At 47.9% G+C, this 22,566-nt stretch overlaps 2 protein-coding genes across 3 annotated transcripts; both read right to left on the bottom strand.

Moving 5' to 3' along the window:
• Window positions 1–143: 143 nt before the first annotated feature.
• Syce1l (synaptonemal complex central element protein 1 like) lies at window positions 144–10,923 on the bottom strand. 2 transcript variants are annotated; one of them, XM_058575840.1, is made up of 7 exons: window positions 10,725–10,923; window positions 5,689–5,751; window positions 4,074–4,133; window positions 2,912–2,966; window positions 1,374–1,437; window positions 439–508; window positions 144–367 (listed from the first exon to the last, which is right to left on the bottom strand). In XM_058575840.1, exons 1-7 carry the CDS (start codon window positions 10,921–10,923, stop codon window positions 276–278), a joined length of 603 nt encoding a protein of 200 aa, XP_058431823.1. In that variant the 3' UTR covers window positions 144–275. The 2 variants fall into 2 exon arrangements, 1 of the variants encoding a protein (XP_058431823.1); XR_009225889.1 differs by lacking the exons at window positions 144–367; window positions 439–508; window positions 1,374–1,437; ... (1 more) ...; window positions 5,689–5,751; window positions 10,725–10,923 and adding an exon at window positions 3,231–3,461 and having other exon boundaries at window positions 2,910–2,966.
• Window positions 8,702–19,571, bottom strand: Mon1b (MON1 homolog B, secretory trafficking associated). The gene is made up of 6 exons (XM_046434738.2): window positions 18,652–19,571; window positions 18,280–18,440; window positions 15,981–16,319; window positions 14,636–15,455; window positions 14,353–14,500; window positions 8,702–12,057 (listed from the first exon to the last, which is right to left on the bottom strand). The coding sequence occupies exons 2-6, from the start codon at window positions 18,428–18,430 to the stop codon at window positions 11,857–11,859; spliced, it is 1,659 nt and encodes a 552-aa protein (XP_046290694.1). The 5' UTR covers window positions 18,431–18,440; window positions 18,652–19,571; the 3' UTR covers window positions 8,702–11,856.
• Between the last annotated feature and the right edge of the window lie 2,995 nt (window positions 19,572–22,566).

Genomic DNA, 22,566 nt, shown 5'->3' with positions numbered 1-22,566 from the left:
CCGCCCCTGCCCACCCTGCTCTGACGCCCTCTCCAAGGGCCTCCAAGGACCCCACGGCTCCCCTCTACGGACTCCGCCTCTGCCTGCCTCCCCCTGCTCCTACCTCTTCTCTGCGGACCTCAGGGACTTTGGCACTCCCGGTTTGTCCCTCGAATTTCTCAAACTCCGCCTTCAGCCTGCGGGGACCAGGCCGAGGAGCCGAGGGCGAAGAGTGAGAGTCAGGGGGGCGTTAGGAAGCCAGAGACGGGTCCAAAGACCCCGCAAGGGGCACCCACTCACCCAAGCTTCTCGGCAGGGGCGCCCTGAACTTCCCTGGCCGAGAGCAGCCGTTGCTCCACCTCCTGCAGCCTGGCCCGAAGCATGGTCCCTGTGGGTGGCAGGGCATCAGCGCTGCGCCCACTGCTGGGGTCCCCACCGCCCACCCAGCTGCAGGCTCACTCTCTGCCAGCAGCTGCTCCTTGCTGCGCTCTAGAATGCCAATCTCCTGGGCCAGTCGCTGCTCCAGCATCTGCGGGGACAGAGGAGACCTGTCACTCGTCTGTTCTTGGCTGCATCTCCCACTCTCTCCTTTTGTGCTTCTGGCACAAAAGATCTGATGACCAGGCTGGGTCTTTAATAAGGTCCCTCTCATCCCTGTTGTCCAGACCCTTACCTACCCTAGGCCACTCGCTCATACCCTTATTAACTCGACCTGCAGTTTCTGGGTGGCTGGAGACCTACTTCCCCCCGAGGGCAGCCCTATGTCCCTGTGTATCTCTCATTTCTCCCGCAGCCACATGGTCCTCTATTCTGTTTGCTGTTCATCAAACTTCTCAAAAGTCCCAGGCAGAGTTCCGCCTCAGGGCTCTGCACCAGGCTTTCCTTCTGCCAGGAACACCCGCACCCACACAGTGCCGGGCTTTGTCCCTCACTCCCTTCAGTTCTGCGCTCAGATGGTCCTGCTCAGAGGCCTTCCCACTGGTACAGGGCCTGTCCAACCTGCTTCCTTGGTAGGATTCTGGGTACGCTCCAACCAGCCAGTTTGGGGTGGCAAACACGGGTTCACCACAGCCTCTCTCTGCCTGGGTGCTGCCCGAAGCACCCATTAACACCTGGAGGAAGGCTTTCTCCAGGTTCCCATTTGCCACCGCCAGGTGAACTCTCTCTAGGTGAGCAGGAGGGAAGCAGATCTGCAGGCTATGGCGACAATCCCCAGGGATGCTGGACGCGACGGTGGTGCGTGGTGAAAAGTGTCCAGATGTGAGGGGAAAGGTGAGCAGAGTCAGGGACTATCACATGGCATTGGGCCTGAGTAGGGGCGGGCGCTGGGCCAGTCCGCAGGGACACTGAAGCAAGGGGGGGAGTGGCTTTGGTTGCAGGCAATCATGGCTTACATGGAACTCCCAGAGGTCCTTGTGCTGGTCCATCAGATCCTCCAGCTGCTCTTCCACATCCAACCTGAGGACGGAGACCCAGGAATGAGATCCCAGGCTAGGACCAACACCCAGCGTGGCCGGGTCTGGGGCTCCTCATGCCTAGGCCTTCAGACCACCGCCCCCTGCTCTCTGCTGGAGTCCCTTCGTGGGCTTTACCCTCCAGCCTTGGTTCCAATGTCTCCTCTTCCAATAAACATTTCCTGAGGCAAGTCCCACTCTCACTCCACCCAATGGCCCTCCAGACTCCAGGCTTTGGAGTTACCCCAGGTTTCTCTCTTTGTGATTCTGAAATCAGAGAGTTGTGGACAGGAATGTGCTCCTGCATCATGTGCTTCCTGAGAAAGACCACCTTCAGTCATATTCTCTGACTGAGCCCCTCTCTCCAGCAGGAGTGGGGGTGGGGCACCTCTTCACATTTACCCACTGCCTTGCTTCTGTGGAAAGTGACCCTTCATGGGCCTCTGTCAAGACCACCACTCTGCTCTGCCTGTTCCCAACAGAACTGAGCCTTCCCAAGAAACTTTATTAGGGGTGTGGTAGTTTAGTAAAATGGATTCTAAAATCCTGACTTGAAGCCTACATATTCTACTCCACTGTGACCCTGGACAAGTTTACTTATTCCTTTTTCCGGGTCTCACTTTCCCCATACATAAAAGGTGCTACTGGTGTATTGTGAGGATTAGGTAAACAAATGAACATAAACATTCACCAGACTGCATGTAGTGTGGTAAGCACACATGCATTAAGTACCTATTATCAAGTTTCTCTATGCAATTAAAGTCATGGTGTCCTGGGACATGGGACTTTTTTCATAGGATGGTGCTAAGTAAGATTCGAACAGAAGAATGGATGAACAGTTAACTGGATGGATGAGTGGTTGTAGGAGAGATGGTGAGTGGAGGGATGATGGTTCAATGGAGAAATAATGGAAGGACTGTGGAAGGATGGATAGATCTTTGGATGGGTGGCTGGGGAAGAAATAAATGGCTAGATGAAGGGATAATGGGAAAGGTGTAGAGGGGATGAATGCATGGTTGGATGGATAGAAGAGGATTAGAGGGAGATTGAAGGTATGGCCACTGGACGCGATGCAGCTGGCTCTCTGGGTAGGTGAAGGGATGAATGAGTGAGCGGAGGCGGGGCAGATGGACAGGCAGGTGAAATGACGACTGGGGACCTAAAATGAGCAGATAGATAAATGAATGGATGGATGGAAGAGCTGGATGGGCCATAGGGAGAGACTAACAACAGTGGGTGGAATTTATTTGACGAAGAAGTTCGTAACAATTTCTAAACTGTTCGATCACTCTTATTGACACCATTTAGAAAAATTAATGACCAGGGAAGTTTCGTCTGGATGCTGTACTATAGAAAGGGCCATGAGGGGTGTGGAGTCAAGATTCTCTCTCCTCACTCTTGCTCCCTCCTCCTCAGGGTGGAGAAGGAGTGGGGCAGAGCTGGGGTAGCCATGGGCAGAGCTGGGGTAGCCCTCTCACCTCGGCGCCTCAGTGTCCCACTCCTGGCAGTGCTGTCGGAGGATCATCACCGCCTCTGTGGAGAAAGGAACCAAGATGGCGCTGTGAGAGCTCCTGGGGGCCCAGGGTTGGAAAGAGGCAGGGGGCCCCACATCACGCTGGGCACCGGGAGGTACTGAGAAGACGCAGGTGTGTATTTCAAGTGAGGAGGCAAGCCAGGGAGGGATTTGAGCACAACAGGGACTTGGGTTTCAGTGGGAAGGACTCCTCTGGCTGCTCTGGGGACTGGGTTTCTGTGAAGTAGGGTTAGAAGAAGGAAAAGGAAGCAGCAGGTAAATACCTTGCTTTTTGCTCAAGACCTCCTCGATGTGCACCTTCTCTCCATTCACTGGAAAGCACAAGGACACTTTTAGTTCCTGGGGGACACATCTCATGTCCCCTTCATGTCAAGGGCAAAATCACATGGGAGTTATGGCATGGCCCCAGGAGAGGCAGGATATGTTCTTACTACCTCTGTACCCATCTCCCACGGGGAAATTCCTGACCCTGCTTCACCTCAGGGACCACATTCCCTGTAAGTGCCAAAGGAGTGGGCACCCTGAAGCCTGTACGGAGTTTACACTGAGGAGAGAGATGACCATAAAGAAGTCAGTGACCTGCCAGGTGGGAATAAATGCTTTGAAAAAAGGCAGATCAAACAGGAGAGTGAGAGGAACAGAAAGAGGGTGGGAATCTAATTTTAGACGAGATCCCATCAAGTTGGGCCTATTAGGCTGTTGGAGCTCAGAGCTGAAAGACGACGTCACACAGCAAGAGGCAGTCTGGACTGGGAGGGCTAAGAGCTTTGCCAAGGCCCTGAGCCATTGCAGGAACACCAGCAGTGGTCACAGGGTCTCTGGGCCCCTCTTTTGTCCCCACTTACAGGAGTCTAGTTCCTTACACAAGACCTCCCGGCGAGCTTGGGTCTCCCCTAGTTCCTCATTGGCGTTCTTTGCTGGGCCAAAGGAATAAAGAAGACTGTGTTAGGGCAGCCTCTGGCCTTGCTGTGCTACCACACACGATGACATGTTCATCTCCAAACAGCCCTGGAGGGGCCTGGCTTTTACAGATGTGGACCCGGAGGCATTCAACATCCAGGCCTCTCCTGCTGGCCCAGCTGGCCAGTGGAGGTTCCCAAGTTTACCTTGCTGAAGCTCATTGATCCGGTTAATCAGATCCCCAATCTGCGGCTCCAGGCTTCCCTCTAAAGAAAGGAAGAAGGATTGAGTGGGAAAAGACAGATGCCTGGCTGTGCAGGGCAGGAGCAGGGGGTGGTGCGTGCTGCCCCAGGGCCTCTGCTGCTATCAATCAACAGACATTTAGTGAGCCTCTGCTGTGTGCTGGGACCTGTACAAGGCGCCTTGCAGGGTTTACATTCTGGATGGGGGAGAACAAAGACATTGAACAAAGACATATGAGCTTGGGTGGCAGTGGCTGCGGTGCAGGGAAGTAACCTGAGGAGAGGTGTTGAAGAATGACAGGGTAAAGCTGCTTCTTGAGATTCAAGTCCAAGTCAAGTGGGGCCTGTGCGGGGAGAGCTGGGGAGGAAACCGTTCCAGGCAGAGGGAACAAGCGCAAATGCCCTGCGGTAGGAGGGGGAGGCTTGTGTCCCAGGCAGCAGGGAGGGGCTGGTGTGGTGGAGTCTAGCCAGCAGGTGCAGAGGAGCAGGAGGAAGTGGGAGGGGAGGTCACTCAGGGCCCCTTGGGCCGTGGAGGCCATAGATGCCATCCTGAGTGAGGCAGGAGCCAGTGGAGGCTTCCTGGATGGCCCACCCTGGGAACAGCTAGGCAGAGCAGGTCAGCTTCTGATAACCTGGACTCTGGTGCTGGCCTCCTGAGAAAGGAGGACAAGGCTTTCATGTTGCGGGTGGCAGCTGGCCAGCTCCCCAGTGACAGGGAGATCACTGTCCCTTTAGGAGTCACCTCTCACTTCTCAGTCCCTGTTTCAGTGCACTGTAGGGAGAAGTCCCATCCCTCTCTGGCTCCATGGTGGGTAAACTGGGTGGGTAGAGCTGGGCGTAAAGCTGCCCCACCCTTGGCAGGTCTCACTGCCAACCCAAGACAGTCTGGAGTTAATAAACTCAGCTTGGGTTTTCTGAGGTCACCAACTCCTCCACCTGTACCTTTCAGAGAGTGGGCCTCTTTGCAGTGCTATCACATCCCACAAGTCTCTGGGGGCTGAGGGGTCCTTTGTATTACTGGAGAAGGTCGGGTTATCTTCTTACAGTGTCAGTGTAGGCAGGGGTCCCAAGTTCTTCTGCAGGAGCCACAGGATGGGGGAGGGGCTCCCTTTTGTTTGGCGTAGACCAGTGGAGCTCAGCATCCAAAGCTGAGAATGGGCTGGGGCTCTAACCTCAGCCTCCCCAGCGCCAGCACTCTGCTCCAGCCCTGATGTGGGTACCTGCAAGGTGGCCCCAGGCCCTTTGCAACATGGCCACTTGCAGCTTGTACATCAAAGGGAAGACAAAGGAATATTTGCCTAGGAATGTATTTGTTTTCAAGTCTCTGTAAAGATACTTAACAACTTAAAAGCAGCTGTTGCTCACCTGTGGACCAAGGAAATGGCTGACTGGTTTGTGTGTGTGTGTGTGTGTGTGTGTGTGTGTGTGTAAGCAGAGTAGATTTTCCATTCTCTTAGACTTCCTGAATTTTGGAGTGTAGGGCTGTCTTTTTGGTTCAAGGTTGTGAGTAAAGGGATCTGGGTTGGAAGCATGTTTATGATTCAAACCCAGCCCAAGGTTTAGACCCTAGACACAAGACCTTTTTGAAGTTTCTTCACGATTGCCAGCAAATCTCCCGTCTTCTTTGAAGACTTGTCCTGCCCTGTGGAGATGAAAACTAGAATTACAGGATCCAAGGAGAGACCGAAGGGGTGGAGGGAAGGTCTGGGCCCATCTGGAAGGGGAGGAAGGAAGTTCCTGAGGGCTCTGTGGACAGCCCTGGGTGGAAGCCTAGGCTAAGCCGACGGTCACATTTCCAGACAGAGCAGGTCCCCTGCAGTCGTACCCCTGTCTTTTGTCCCTGAAGTTCAAGGGTGTGCTAGCTGAAGCAGAATCTCTAATGGCCACTTTTCTCTTAATGAAACTCATGAATGAGAGCAGGGGGTGTTTGCTACTGCTGCTCTTCAATGTTATTCTGAAGGTCAACCAATGCAATCGGGCAGACAAGGATATGCATGGCTGCTAACATTAATAAAAATAACCACGGGATGTTATAAGCCTCTTGAGAACTAACACTACTAAAGGGGGATTCTCCCCCTCAAAAGCCCTATAATAAACAAAATAAAGGGAATCACCCCAGGCTTCCCTATCTTAATACTACTTCAAAGGAAATACAAAGGGCTGGTGAACATTGTAAATGACACCTTTGGAGACATTATCATCATTATCATTATCATGCAGACTGTGAGAAACTGCAGGAAAACCTGTTTTCTTCAATGAATAAACTGTGAAGGAGAAAATAAAGGATCAGGAAAACTCTATGCTGAAAACCTTATACTGAGGCAGGTATCCATCAACATTCAACAAACAGGCCTTATTCGGATCCCGACTGAAACAAAGGCACTTTTCACCATATATACTTCTGTATACATTTTAACATGGAGACTTTATTACTTTTAAAATTCAAACAACAACCACAAAACCCACAGGAAAATATTAGCACTTTCAAAACATCTTAAATTCTTTAAACCAATGAGAAAAGGTCAAGACCCAGTGACCATTTCTCCCCAAGGAAAATGAGGCAGAAATGCAGCCCATATACACGTACAGTAGCAAAAAAGTGAACGCAGAAATGCTTTCCCACAACAGCATCTGGTGAAATGCCCCTCTCCCTCAGACCCTAGGAGCCCCTACTCCCGTCCTCAGAGGTCATAACTGTTACAAGCCATTTAATTCATAATCAAACATATACTCCATTTTCTGTGGAAATGGTAGTAAGTTTTACATGATTACACACATTTTGTATTTTTTCATTTGACAATGTATACTGGTGATCTTATTTTTATCGGCCACACAATGTTCCACTGCCTGGATATACCATAATTTAAGAGCAATCTCCTACTGATGGACTTCTAGGCTGTTTCCCTCCTTTTGTTATTTACACACAGTGCCACAATGGCCACCCATATTGCTTTTCTTAGCTGCTGGAACAAAGTACCATAAACCAGGCCTTCCCTCCTTGTCTGTCACCAGATACCATTCTCTCTGTGTAGATCTTTGTGCCCATATTTCCTTCCTTATTGAATTATAACACACCCTATCATCTCAAATAGTTGTATCTGCAAAGACCCTACATTCAAGGCCACATTTTGAGGTTCTGGTGGGTATAAAGCTCGGGAGGAGCTCAATTTTACCTAGTACACCATCCCTGTACATCCTTCTTTGTGTTTGTATTTGTGTGTATTTAACTAGATACCCCGAGAACATGATGCAGGGCCCACCTGTGGCAACAAAGGTTATGCTTAATATTTAAACTGGCTCATATTATGAAATTGCCCTCCACATTTTTGAGGCCCACAAAGGAACTTCCCCCTACTCTTACCTGCCAACTATAATTTTCAACCCCGTTCCTTTTTTGCCCATCTGATAGGGAGAAACGGTGTTTCATTTCACACCTTGCGATAATATCTCCTCATCTCCTTTGCATCAGAAATTCCACTCTGAGGAACATATCTTAAGGAAATAGTTAAGAATGATGGGCAAGGAGTTTATTGCTTCACTATTTGAAATCCTAAAATAAAGAAGTGACCTGAAGATTGCTTAGGAGATTAGTTAACTACAGCCTATTTGTAGGATGAAATTCTCTAGTGGTTTAAAAATCATATTGTAAATCAGAGTTTTGTAACCTGAGCTTATTTTGTTGAAGTGTTTGATGGCATCTCTACCTTCACCTTCTTTACATTCTTTGGTCTGGCCTGAAATCTTTTATAAATTAGTTTAATTGGGCATTTTAATTTGTAAACTACTTAAATAATGAACAAATGTAGAACATGGAATTAAAAGTCTCCTATCACCAAGAGCCTCTTCTCCAAGTCATCCCCTTCCCAGAAGTAAATGGCCAGCAATTTAGTGATAGTTCGACCGTTCAGTTCTTACTAGTAACATTCTAAGAAAGTTCTGCACCACAGAAATACCTGAAGTTAAAAATGGCACTCCCCCTCCTCTCCCTGGCCCTCCATCTCTCCGCCCAGATACAATCACACTGAGCTGGGAGTCCCCTCTTGAGACATTTTAATTATTAAAATATTCTTAATTTTTAGAAAGGAAACCAAAACTACTTTAAGTAACAAGGAGAAGTGTTTGTCAATGTTTTAAGATTTTGTGAACAAATTTCAAACAATTTCAAATGCACATGAGAACAAGGACGCCATTGTGGACTCCAAGGTGCTCATGGCCCAGAGCTGACAGCTTCTTTCCTTGTGTTCAAGTATCTTCAAGCAAGCCGCAGGCGCCTTGACATTCATCCCCAGGCATAATTTTGAGACATTTTCTAGGATAACCCTAGTCCTAAAATCACACCCAAAAAGGTGAAAAATCATCATGGAATATCACATAATGCTCAGACACATATAATGTTCCCCAATTGTCCCGTCTTTCCTAGCTGGTTCTGGCAACTATTTCTGCAAAAGCTCACCTGTGTATTTCTTCCCTGCAATGTTCTAGTGCTAGACATGAGGCCAAGAGAAAGCGATATCCATCTTTTAAGGAATCTAACATCTTGTAAATGTTTAAAAGTTGCATGTGACACCAGGAAGCAGCCTGTGAAGTATGAATCCCCTTTGAAACATTTTATTTTGAAATAAATTTCACATGTAACAAAAGTTGTCACAACAGGCCACAGTGCTCCCATTTGCTCTTCTATCAGATTCCCCATTGTGAGTATTTCTGAACCACGAGTCGCAGTCATTTGGTCCATTACTCTTTAATATTCCAGTGTACGCTTCCTATATACACAGGGCTCCACCAAGTAACCACAGTACGACCATCGAAATCTGGATGTTAATATTGATCCAGTATTAGTATATGAGCCTCAGATGCCATTCACTTTTCCCTCTTTCCCCCTTGTATTTTAGAATTACACAGTAATACCTACATTTTTTGAAAAGAAAAACAAAACAATAAATCACAGAAATGCCTCTGCTCTGAACCATCCCCAAATCCTAGACCCTGTCCAGAGCTACCAGGTGGGCTGTATGTTTTCTTCATTTCTTGTGTTTAACACACTAAAGGCGATACCTGACCATCTCCCTCTTCACTAGTGATGATGACTTCCTTTGGAGCTTACTGTCAATGAACAATGATCATGTCCATTTAGAAGTTATTTTTTCCGCTTCTTAAAAAATAACCCACCTACAGGCACCCCACAATGTACAAGAACATACTGAGATTTAGCAATTGCTGTGATTACTTCTTGTATTTTGCCTCCATTAATGACATTCTGAAGACCACTCCTGGTTCATGCAGCTGTCCCCTCTCCTATGTCAACCTAGCATGGTGACTGAGATGATACTACACCCATGCTGCCAAACTGCCCCTAGCAAAACCTTTCTGGCCAGTTCTCCTCTTAGGCAAAAGAAAGCCTGTTATCTCCACAGAGTAATCAATGCCAGATATTATCCCTTCCTTTATAAAGCCAATTTGATGGGTTAGAAATGGTAACTTGATGATTTTCAATTTTCTCCATTGCTGATGAAGTTAATCATAACTTTAACTGAGGAATTTGAAAGGTTGATATTAAAAGTTTTTTAAAAAATCAGTGGCCTCTATACTAAAAGCATAATAAATGGGATCTATTTGCATCTGTCTTATTTCTATCCTTTTTTTGAAAGCTGGATTAATCTAAGACAATTCTCTGTATTCAAATTATTTCATTATTCACATAATTAAAAAATCACTGAGCACCAACTATGTGCCAAGCATTGTTTCAGATGCTGGAAAACAGCAAGGACCAGTCTCAGTTCTCATGAGGCTCACATCCTAGGACAGATAATAGACAAGAAGATCATCATCATTTTGATGTCTGCATAGGTGAGTCTTGTAAGATGCAGTCTGATGTGCTTATTCATACAGAGGGGTGAAGGGTGTGCAGGAAGGGGAGTTAGAGATAGAGGAAAGCTGGAACCCAGACCCGTGAAGCAGAGTGACAAGTACTAAGGCGTTCATCATGCTCTTTTTCTTGACTTTGGTACATTCTGAACATTTCTTTAACAAAATCACTAGCAGCATCTTAGTACATTACTTAAGCCCTGGGAAGGTTTTTTTTTTTTTTTTTTCCCCCTTCCTTTTGGCTAGATTGCAATTTCCAAGAGTCCCCGGGCCATGCCACTTCCCTATCACTACTCTGGATGAGCTATTATGATTAACTCAAAGCCAATTTAAGAAAAGCTGTGGAAAAGCCACTCTCATTAGGAGATTTAAGAATTTTTGTAAAATGGGATTTAGGCTTGGTATGAAATAATGACACTGGAGAATACGCTAACTTTCTTAGGGGTGGCAACAGCTGGGTGATTTTTGCTAGAACATCCCTTCCCGGTTTTGTTTGAAGATACGCACACCGAATTATTTACTACAAAACACCTAAGCAACATGCTTAATAAAGTTGACAAGAGTTAATCTGGGTGAAGAGACTGTGCATGTTACTTAACGCCACGGTGTGAAACGGTTTTCTTTCAATAATAAAAGGTTTAAAATTTCATTTTTAAACTATCTACTGCTACCGCTATTCGTTACTGTCGAGGGTCCGAGCCCCTCCCTGCAGCCCTGGCCGCAGGTGCCCACCGTGGACCCTCACACTACCTCCAGCGGGCTCCTGCGCTTCGGGCTCTTCGCTCAGAGAACCCAGCTTCTCTGCCATTTTCCAACGCGGGGTTTGTTTGTGCACCTGGGTCAACGATAAGTTAAAAAAATAACACCCACGTGAGGGCGAAGGGCAGTTCGCTTGGGACCTGACACATTCACTCCATCGGTTGACCTGGGGTGGAGGAATGACGAGCATCTGCTTTGAGCAGGCGCACGGTACCGGGCGCTCCTGATGGACAGTTAGCACGCACGCGCACCACTGTGAGGCAGTAACAGGTTCAACAGGAGCAGGACTAGGGCACCGGGCGGTTAGGGAGGGAAGGAGGGAGGGTGGTGAGGACGGGAACCACACACAAACCAAGGAGGTCTCTATTCAGGATGCTTTTGTTGTGGCAGGTTGCCAAAGTCTGGGATAAATACGTTATGTGCCATAAGAGTTTGAATCCCGTTCTATTTGCAAAACTTCATTAAATAGCCTACGAGACAAAGTACAACGAGCCTTAGACACCAAGGGCACCTCCTATGCAAAAAATTCCTGATCCTGGCCACTGTCTGAGACCAGGCACTACATGTTCTCTTTTTCAAGGGAGGCTACCTTCTCATTATTATTAGAAGCAGCCAGTGTAGACCCACGCAGCTTACTTTCTGGTAGGGTACAAATGAACACAAATGCATGAAGGGCAAAGGAGTATCCTTAGGGGCTTGGTTTTAAGCCTTTTACGTACAGTTTTTTTTTTTTTTTTCCCTCTCTTTAAAACACCCTTCAGGTCAGTTCCAGGTACAGGCTGACCCTGTATTCCCAGTTCTAGAGCTCCTTTGGACCACCCCAGAAATCCTGGCTGCCCTGGACACTCTGAACTGACAGTCCAATGAGGAGACAGATTTAGGAAGAGGTTTAAGGGGACCGCCCCTGACAGAGGCTGGAGGAGGTGAGGCTGGAAGTGATGAAGGGGCTGGAAGAGCAGCCTTTATCTCTGGCTGCTGACACTCATCTCCCATTTGTGGGCAGGCCTTGGATCTTGCCTGCCTGCCTGGGGAGACAGGGACCAGCCAAAGACAACCGACCCACCCACACTTCCAGGTCAGAGACCCAAGATGGTCACTCCCGGCAGTCTGGGAGCACCACCATTCAGAGTCCAGTGAATAAGCCATTATGGGGAGCTTGGTCCGTAGAGGTGGCTGGGGGTGTGGAATACTTAGGTGGGTAACGAATGAAGAGCCGGTCCTCTTCTTTCCTCACCCAGCGCAGAAGTTTGGTCACTACCAAGATGGCACCTGCCTTTGTCACCAGGGGGCTGAGGCAGGTATAGAGCTCAAATTTGGAGGTCACCTGGGGGTTTGAAAGGAGACAGAATCAGAGGCTGCAGTTGGCCGTGGATAATCCTATCCACCCAAATCCAGCCCCAGGTTTATCTCCTGCAGCTTAGAAGATGTACCTGGCAAAATTTCTACCTGGTACTCCCTGGACACTAGGCTAAGGCGGGTAACCTGATCTTACTATGTCATAGGTGGGTCAAGGGTTCTCAGTTGAGTCTAGGGGTCAGCTGGAACTAGAGGCTTTAACAGGGATGCTGGCTGTTGGTGGGTGTGTGTGTGTGTGAGAGTGTGTGTGTGTGTGTTTGTCTCGGGGAGTATGTGGTTTATTCTCTGGCACTTGATTTGCTTATCTGTGGGCTGGAGATAATATTAACAACCGTGCTTAATACTCGATGAGCAATTATTATACAGTTCCACACTGCTGTGTTTTCATCATTTAAGACCTGGGCATGATATAAAGAGGAACCCACTCTAATCTGCACAATAGCCTGAGATCTGATCCCACCACATCACTAGCACCTTTTCTGTGTCATTTTCACCACTCTCGCGTGGCTCCATCTGTCCCATGTCCCAATCACCTTGGCCTTTCCTTGCAGGAAAACACAGGCAGGCCCAGCCCCACCGCAAAGAACTGGAAGAATGCTCTCGTTCTGCTAGGTGTGCTCTTCCTCCAGATACCACATGGCTTGCTACTTCTCTCCACTTGAAGGCCATCTCCTCAGCAGACCTCCCCTGACCACCTGACTTTAAATACTGGGCCTCCCCTATCTTGGTTTTTAAATGCCAATCTCCATTAAAATGTACAAAAGTTCACTTTAATCTTGGAAAAATGGATGAGTCCAGGCCTGGTGAGGAGTCAAGTAAGCAGTGCTCACAGTAGACAAGACACGGCAGGAGACACAGGCATCAGCCTAGCTAAATCAGGGGTCCCACTGGCTAAATCAGACAATTTCAGCACCAAAATAAATGCTAGGAAAACAGATTAGCCACTGAAAATTAAAGAAAAACTCATGAGACCATATTGATATAAAATTAAAAATTCAATGAGTGGAACAAAGAAAAATTTTTCTTTATCCTAGAAAGGGTGGTGGGGTTAGAAAAGGCACCATTGGACAAACACTAGACTAATGACTACTGCAAAGCAGAATCATTAGCAGATATTAAAATTAGTGGTAAAATTATGATGAAAAAGAAGACACTGGCATGAATGCCACAGATATTTACTAATTACAGAGGGGAAAATATTAACTTTATTATGAAGAAATGTGGCAGACTAGGTAATCAAAGTCAATATCAACAAAAACAGGGACAAACTGGCATCCTAATCCCTTAAGACAATGCAGAAAAGGGCACATCACATCTGTGGTATTCTTACTCAAAAAGTTTGGCCTCAACTTACTCATGATAAAAAACCCAAGTTGAGGGACATTTTACAAGCTACATTTCTTCAAAAGTGTTAAGGTCATGAGGCAGAAAAGACTGAGAACAGTTCTAGAATGTGACCAGAGAAATATAATAAACAGGTTCAACATGTGATCCTAGACTAGATTCTAGACCAGTCAAAGGACGTCAGTGGGAGACTTGGTAGAATCTGAATCAAGTCTGTTGATCAACTGTTATTCAACCAGTGTTAACTTCCTGCTTTTGATAAGTTACTGTGGCTTTATTAGATGTTAATCTTTGGTGACTTTATGTTAATCTTTGGTTTCTTTATGTTAAGTCTTTGTATTATTTTTGCCAACTTCAACTTCCAACTATGTCTAAAATTACTTGAAAATGAAATTTAAAAAAAAAAATTGAAAATTAAAATCCTCTGCCTAAAACAATGCCTAATACACAACAGATTTGCAATAAATTATTTAACAAATGTCAGAGCCAGGGGGACATGCCATTTCCAATGGGGTTCCCTTGACTGACCTCCCAGAAGGGCTGACCTTTAACAAATCCACAAGAAGTGAGGCAGGAGCCCAGGGAAGGAAACCCAGATAGAGGGCACAGCATGGGACTGAGGTGTGCTGAGGACTCAAGAAATCAAAACTGTAGTGGTGGAAAGTGGGGACTCAGGGGCTCAGTAATGGTTAATGGGGTTTCCTGCAAGTCAGGATACTGGACTGGTTGCTAATGGGGGACAAGAAGAAGAACAGTGGGGCTAACATGGGATTGCACACAGTGGTAAATCCTTCTGCAGTTCGGAGATGTGTGTGATGGTGGGGACAGTGTTACAGACAGAGGCAGAGCCCAGGAAAAGGTCTAGTGCACTGGAGGGCAAGGAGCCTTCAAGTGGGACATTAGCTCACTCACAACTCACCCAGGCCAGCAGCGTCTCCTTCTCAGCCACGTGGTAAATGAGGCGCAGGGGTCGGGAGGTGCTGTGCAGGCGGGCATGCAGGCGGTGGTACAGGTCTGACAGCCGCTGCCGCTCCTCCTCTCTGCTGTATGGGGCCTCGAGCTCTGGGCTGCCATGTGGGAGGGAGGTGGAGGGCAAGGTGAGTGGAGGGCCTTCTTGGCTGGCCCATCTCCTCTCTTAGGCTGACCATCCTTGTTGGACAAACTGTCCCACCCGGCCAACCACCCACAGGGTCACGGCCCACCTGGTAAACTGGGGCAGCTGGCGGTGGTGGTCAGGGATGTCCAGTGGCTTATAAAGGAAGTGCCGGAGACCAGGTGCCCCCACAGCCTGCACACTGTAGGCAGGGGCATTGGCTGCTGGGGCATTAGAGAGGCTGGCAGGTTCCCCAAGGGCACGCAGGGCACCGAGGGCCCGCATTCCATCTTCCACCAGGCGCCGGCAGGCGGCCATGGCATGGAAGGCTTCACGGTGGGTGCCGAGCAGCAGCAGGCAGACGGGCATGGCATCCAGTCGGGCCACATAGGCATAGAAGAAACCATCGGGGTTAAAGCGGGGCAGGCATACAGGTGCCCAGGCCTCACCTGCCGCAAAGGCTGGTGCACCCACCCAGTCAAGCAGCAACTGCAGGTCTGCAGGGTCCAGTCGGCACTCAGCCAGCACATTACGCTCCTGGGCAGCTGTTATCAGCCGGCCCCCAACTGCCAGCACTGATAGTGCCAGCCCGGGTGCTGTGCAGCGCCTCAGCAGGGCACCCAGGGCTTCCCGCAATGGGCGGGCAAGGGGCACGCAGCGCACGGCCCCTAGCAGCAGGGCACCTGGGTCCCGTTCCACACTGTCCAAAAGCCGGTCCAGAGTCCGCTCCGAGCCAGCCAGCAGGCGTCGGAGGTCGTAGTTCTGCTTGTGTGCGAAGATGCGGGCCACGCTTGCTCGTGTCAGAGTGCTCACGATCTGGGCGTGCACAGCCAGGAGCTCCCTCCGCAGCTGCGCTGCTGACTGAGGAGTCCTGGACACGGCCACCAGCAGCAGTGGGCCCTGCTGTAGGAACACCAGCTTGTGGTCCTCTGGGGAAGGGAAGGGGCAGGGCGAGGGGTAGAGCTGTATCAGGAGTGACTGGGAGTGGGGCGGAGCTCTTTTGCCCCCTCACCCCAGCACACAACACCAGGCCCAAGTCCCCACCACTGCTCTGCAGACACCTGCTAGGACAAGTATGAGCTGGGAAAATTGGACCTTTGTAGAAATGTGATGGGATGTCAAGGGATGAGTAGGTTAGAACACAGCACCAAGTGGGTGGTGGGAGATGAAATGGAGCAAGAAGCCTCATGAAGGCAGGACACCCAACCTCAGTCCCCACAGCCATGCCCTCAGGCAACAAGAGGGTATTCCTGAATCACTCAGAGCCCAGCGTATCAGTCACTCAGAAGCCAGCAGGCTGGAGAGATGGACCTCTGACAGCCAGACCCTGCCGGTCTGGACAGAGCCTCAGGTAGGCAGAGACAGATCTACCCAGGGCTGGTCAGACAGACTCCAGCCAGCCAGCTACATTCCCAGTGGCTGCCTCCCATCCTGCTTCCCACCCCCTCGCTCACCAGCGTAGATGGCGCGGATGGAATCTCCAGCACTCTGCACGAAGGACACAAGGGCTGTCATCACGCCCATTGTAGCCGACAGCGCCTCCACACTTCCGTACCGTGAGTAGATGGGCTTGCCAGCCTCACTCAACACAAACACATGCTTCCGCTGGCTGCGCCAGTCCTCGTCACTGGGGTCCCCGCCACTGGGGTCCCCGCCACTGGAGTCACTCTCCGGGCCATGAATGGGACTACTGTCCGAGGCTGCAGTACTCCAGTGCTCACTGGTACTTGATGGGGCCTCTGACTGGGGCAGTTGTGACAGGAGGCTGGGTGACTGGTCCTCGGCCTTGGATCCTGAAAAGAAGCCCCTGGTGGGTCATCTGCTTGTGGACTCCAACTAACTCAGGTTCCCAAAAACCCACTGAATCCTCACCAGTCCCAGTCCCACAGCAGCCCCTGAATGCAAAGACCTCTGAGTATCTCCCTTGCTGCCCTTCCCCTGCTCAATGACTCCCAGAGATCGGATCTCCCTAATGATGTCTTCCAGCACTGAGGTTCCAGTGATCCCCCACAACTGGAATAACCTAATATGCTGTCACTGTCACTGGCCCCTCTATGCCCCTGCAGACCAATTACTCTTCTTTCAACAACCACCATTCTCAAGTCTTCTGAGCACCCCACTGTCTCTGAATGATCATTAATATTCTCATTTTACACGATCCCCCATTAATTCCTATGAACCTTTATTTTATTTTCTTGGTATCTACTCATCCTTCAACGGCCACCATTACCATCCATAATACCTATGCTCCCTACCGTCTAACTCCCCTAGCCTGCTGACTGATGTCCGCTGATCCCTAGCGACCCCTATCAACTTTCCTGATCAACCATTTACAGTCCCAGTAATATTCATTAATTCTTCTGGTGGTTAGTTGCCATTAATACCCACTAATCCCCATTCCCTCCTGTTTAATTCCATTGAGATCCACTAACAGCCCAATTATACCACAGTATCATCCCTAACACCTTTAATGGCTGCCCCCGACCCACAATTTGTTTTACTCCATGTCTACTCCCTGCATTCCACTAAAGACCATGGTTAACCTCCAATAACATATAGGACTTTCATGACCTCCTCTGCCCTTCCCCATGCCCATCATTTACATTCACAAAATACCACAATCACTGTTTCCCTGACACACCCACTGATTCTCATTGATGTCTACTAATTCACCCAATGATAGTCACTATTGTCCAGTTGCAACTACGTCTCTGCATTTTTTTCCGTAAAATCCAGTGAACTTATATCCTTTCAGTAACATATGCCAGTACTCCCCAAACTCCAAATACCAACTACTCCCTCCCAATAACTGCCATTACCTGCCAATAATTTCTAAGTCTTAAACAGCCTCACATTTTTTTCTCAGTGATGTCTGCTATTTCTTCCTAAAGACTCTATTAACATCAACTAATTACAAGGTGATCTATGAGCAAAGATTCCTCAATGACTACTATTGATTCCCCAATGATACCTTTACACATCCACTAACATCTGTTTTCAAAATATTCCCCCTATTGATCCCAATTTTCCACATAATTTCACTGACTCCCCCTTCCCTACTAATAACCACTATTACTTGATGTCATTGATTCTTTAAAGACTTCCCTCAACAACCTTCTATTGGTCCTTCAATGACATAAATACTCTTGAGTACCCATAGACACTCATTAATCCCTTTCGCACCCCAGTGACTTAACACCCTACCTCCCCCAATCTTTAGCTTCTAAATAGTCCTTCCTTTGACCCTGTTGACTTTCTTTTACAAATTCATTGGCCAAAACACCCTAAAGTCCCAAGACCCTCTTGGACCACAACTGTACTGTTCTTGAATCCTCAATGACATAAAAGCACACTAAATACATTCTGATTTCCCCTGAACTGAGAAGTTTCTCAGGTTAAGGGCCTTCCAATGCTAAAATGGAGAAATTGCTGGACAAACTGGGACAGTCCCTCATCATACCCCAAATTTCTCTCATCCTTCCTTGATCTCCCATAAGAGGATGCATCTGCCCCAGCCCACAGGATTGCACTCAGTGAATGTCAGCTGATACCCACTAACTTCCTTGTTATTTCTCGATGAGTCAAATTACACCAGTGAGCCAACTGTGCCCTCCTACTGAACAGGTTATGGTTCAGGCTACTTTCCTGAGTCCCAAGACTCCTCACTGGTCTCCAAAAGATCCTCCCTTCCCCTGTCCAACAATGACAATCCCTTGGGAGTCCTCCCAAGACCCCAGCGAGGGGAGGGCACACCTGTTTCCTCCAGGTCCCCGTCGTCTCCGGGATCGGGCACAGCCGTGTGAATCCCTCCACTATCTCCAGTCTCTTCACTGGGGAACGGCAGGTCCTCCAAGCCTTCCTCGGCCCCGGGGGATGGGGCAGCACTGTCCCCTCCGGCCTCCATCTGCACATCCCTGGAGGGGAGGGGAATCAAGGGTGACAGGCAGCAAAGGAAACTTAGAATCTTTTACAGAGCCAGGCCCCCTGCACACATCCCTAGCACTTGTTTCCCGTGTTTCCAACAGGATGAGACAGACATTCAAACCAAGACCAAATACTTGCACCCTCCAACACTTTCCATAGAGGGAGACTGCTGGGCGGTAGGAAACAAAGATGCGTAAACACCTGTTTCAACCCTGAATCTCCCCCGCTGGACACCGACACTTCCCGGAGCAGCAGCAGCAGCAGCAGCGGCAGCATCACACTTCCGGGTGCTGCTGAGGGTTCGCCACACTTCCGGAAGCCACGCCTCACGGAAGACGCTTCCGATTGCAGAACTTCATTCTTTCCTCGTGGGGCCTCTTTCTCGCCGCGGATTAGCGTTCCCTCACCGTTCAGATAGCGCGCGTCTCCCGGATCTACGTCGGACCTGGTCGGGAACCCAGTGAACCCCTTTCGGACTCCTTCCCACTAACCCGGCAGAAGCGGCAAGTGGGGCAAGAGCTGCCCACTTGTCAAACGGGTGGCTGCCGACGTGAGGGGCACGGCTTGAGCTTAACCAATCGTGGAGCACAGAGGGCGGGACTGCCTTCCTTGTGGCCCAATCGAAAAGAGTTCTTTCTCTCCCTTCCGCCCGGTTCGGGTGGTACCTTCACAAGAACTGTGTTGACTGGCGTTTGTACTCGCCTATCCCTTGACTGACGTCTCTGAACCTAACAGGAGGCTCCTGCCGGTTTCTCTCTTTACTCGTATTTTGCATCCTAAGACCCAATCCACTGTATCCATTAGGATACAGTGCCGGACCAACCAACGTGTTCTCTCAGAATCCAGGAAACTTCAATTTCTGTCCTTCCAGAGAGGGAGTGGCAGGGCATGGATGCTTGATGGGCATTCGCCGCTTCTAATCGGAGTGCCGCGCGCAGTCGGATCAGCCTTTAGGACTCGGACCCTAAAGTATCTCTGTAATTAGCCCGTCCAGGGCTTCAGCGGCCTCCGTCTGCAATTCACAAACATTCTCGCGGTTCCAGAGAATGGGGTTGCGAAAGCAAAGCGCAGGACTTGTTCAGACCCGCAAAAGTGGGTGCTTACCACACTGGCGAAGGCAGGAGCCGCACGCGGAGCCAACCAGATTAGGCGCCCAGACCTAAAGGGGGCGTTTTGTGGGCGTGGCCTCAAGGGGCGTCTGCCTCCTCGTTGGCTGGGGACCGTGCCGCGCCGGTCTCTACGCGCCTCCATTGGCCGGCTGGACGGGGGCGGTGCCTCGGATGGGGCCCGCCCCTAGAGAATCCACACTGGTTTAGAGGAGACCGAGGTGGGATGCGACTTCATCCTGGGAATTACCAGGAGTCGCATCCTGAAGACTGCGGGGGACCTAGGCGTCCAGGACAAGACGAACCAATTCAAAAATTGTCGGTGTTTGCATTTTGAGGGTGGATGCGGACGCGCCTGCTTTAGGAGTGTGTCTCGCTTGCTCTGGGTCTCTCTGTCTCTCCCTGGGACACCCCGTGCCGCTTCTCTGGGAGACTCTTTAATCCGTATCTCTGCATCTCTTTGTCGCCCGCCAAATTACTAGCTTTTGTTTTCTGGCGTCCCCCTAGCCAGGTGAGTGGCGCCCAACCCCGAGCTCCACGAAACGAAGCCCCCAGCTCCATCTTCCCGCAGGATTCCCTCCCAGGAGGGCCTTCCAGGAAGAATCCTCTTGGCCCTGATCAACCTCGAGGCTGTGCTGCAGGAGGGCAGGCAGGCACTCACTTGGGGCTGGTCCTAGGCCTAGCGAGTAGGTGGTCACTTCCTGTGGTAAGTTTGGGAGGAAGTGATAGAGAAGGTGTGGAAAAGGGACCACCGAGAAACGGGGAAACCTAGGATTCGAAAGACTCTGAGGCCGCTTCCAAACTGAAGCTCCCTGGACTTGTTACCCTAAGTGCCCTGGGCCTCAGCTTCCCTACTGGTAAAACAGTGACATGACATTGTTGACCTCTCCGTCTAATGATTGCTTATCCTGGAGTGAAGGTGCTCTTAGCCTACTTTCAGCAATTGCTAAGCGAAAGCCTTTAGTACACTTATAATTAACTACATTATATTTAGGGCAACGAATACCAATAATATGGCACCATAAAACCTGTGTACACCAGGCAATAGATAAGTAGTAAGAAATATATACAGTACTTTAATACAAGCAATATATAAGTTTATGTATGTATGAGATATATTGACCTAATAAATTTAGGAATACACAATGTGTAATAAACTCTTTAAAAGTACAATAAAATAAATAACTCCTCTCATAAGAAAATTTATATATTTTATAGAAACAAAAATATAATAAGTATGTAAGAGCAAATGGTAATATTCTTTATAAATAGAGATTGATAACACATAATGAATTTAAATATACAAATGTATACTTTAAGCATTTAATAAGTTGTATAATTAACAAAAACTTTAGAGTAAGACAAGCACGTGAATGTATAATATAATAATAAAAGATAACTACATAACATGGCTTTTATGATCGTGAACTTGTTAGCTTGGTGAGTAGTGTGCCCTCTAGATCCAGGTGAAAAATTTCAGTGCCCAGCATTCACAGGTTTTGTGACCTCAGACCCATTAATTAAGACTCTTGAGGACCTGGCTTTCCTCACCAATGTAGTAAAGATGTTAATGGTAATACCTGCCTTACTGGGATGTCTTGGAGTATTAAATTACTCAATGTTGAACCTAAAATAGCATCTGATAATGTTAGGTCACGTAAATGTTATATCACTAAATATCATTGTTATGAATATTGTAATTATAAGATGATTATATAGAGACTACTTCTAAAAATTTGAAATTAATATTCCACACAATATCTTATAATTAGCATATATTATAAATTATTATGTTATGTATCTGTTAAATTAAATTATATCTAATAGAGATATTAAAATTATATTTTCAAAGCATGATCAACACTGGGAATGTGTAAATCATACAGCCTCACCTAGGGCTGGCCAGCCACTAGCCAGACCTTTAAGAAGCCAGACAGACAACTCTTCAACAGATGGACAGAGATCCAGCTGGACATATAAAGCCTAGCCAACTGTCCAGGCAGCCAAATGTGAGATGAAGAGAGGTCTCAGTGTTTCTATCATGGAGTCCAAATACCAAATCAGTTCAAAGCCCACATATAATTGGGGAAATGAATGTCAGATTGGAGAGAATTCAAATCAATTATCAAAAGTTTCCTAGTCTCTTTGGACTGGTATTTTACTATACTGTAAATTCTAGATTACTTGTAGATTCCATTCTATTTTTCATGTTCATGTAATACCTACCCCATATTTCAACAAAACTGTACCATAATTAGTCTCCTTTTAAAAAATTCTTGGGAACTTGCTTTGTGAACTTTAATGGTTGTTTTTTAGGGAAAATAACAGAACTAGGAATACCAGTTTTCCAATTTTATCTGAAAACCTTAGCACCAAATGTGTTTCGATTTCACACTTTTTCTAATTTTAGGAATGAAAGTAGGCACATATGCCACATATTATATAGTATCTCAGGAGAGGCTGGCAGCAGCCCGTAATTAAACTCATTCTTTCTGAGTGAAACTGGATTACTCCCACTAGAAGTGGTGAAGACAAAGCTGCCTCATATTAGTTCAGTTCAGGTTTTGCAGCACCAAGGTCTTAAAAAGTATTTTATCAGTGAGTTTTGTGACAATACAGAGTGGTAAATATATGTATTAGAGTCCCACGGAAGATGGGAAATATATCTAAAGGAACAATAGCTCAAACTTTCCAATTTGATGACAATTATTAGCACAGATTTGAGAAGCTCAGCAAACTTATTAGGGATAAAACCAGAACCTCACTAGAGTGTCTTATACACAAGGTGAAAACAGCAAAATATTGTATATAGCTGGAGAAAGTAAGACATATTACATACAGGAGAACAAAGATAGGAATTAAAACAGGCATCTTATTAGAAACTATTCAAGCCAGAAAATTATTCTAAATCTGTAAAGAAAATAAAAAGAAATTCAATGACCTTACATTTTATACTCTGTAAGATCACCTTTCAAAATGAGGCGAAATAAAGACTTTTAAAGGAAGCCTG

Source organism: Marmota monax, unplaced genomic scaffold (assembly GCF_021218885.2).
Source record: "Marmota monax isolate L192 unplaced genomic scaffold, Marmota_monax_Labrador192_F-V1.1 WCK01_AAM20220418_F8-fsc00024, whole genome shotgun sequence".
Lineage (NCBI taxonomy): Eukaryota > Metazoa > Chordata > Mammalia > Rodentia > Sciuridae > Marmota > Marmota monax.
The sequence above is the reverse complement of the archived record's forward strand: the minus strand, read 5'-3'. Positions and strand labels throughout refer to the sequence as shown.

Excerpts from the sequence above, each read along its gene's own strand:
- Syce1l (XM_058575840.1), bottom strand. The coding sequence starts at position 10,923 with ATGCTCGTCATTCCTCCACCCCAGGTCAACCGATGGAGTGAATGTGTC. Across the intron at positions 1,438-2,911 it reads TGGGACACTGAGGCGCCGAG|GTTGGATGTGGAAGAGCAGC; the intron begins GTGAGAGGGCTA and ends CTCCGTCCTCAG. Across the intron at positions 368-438 it reads GGAGCAGCTGCTGGCAGAGA|GGACCATGCTTCGGGCCAGG; the intron begins GTGAGCCTGCAG and ends TGCCACCCACAG.
- Mon1b (XM_046434738.2), bottom strand. The coding sequence starts at position 18,430 with ATGGAGGCCGGAGGGGACAGTGCTGCCCCATCCCCCGGGGCCGAGGAA. Across the intron at positions 16,320-18,279 it reads CGGGGACCTGGAGGAAACAG|GATCCAAGGCCGAGGACCAG; the intron begins GTGTGCCCTCCC and ends GCTTCTTTTCAG. Across the intron at positions 12,058-14,352 it reads AGGAGACGCTGCTGGCCTGG|GTGACCTCCAAATTTGAGCT; the intron begins GTGAGTTGTGAG and ends TCAAACCCCCAG.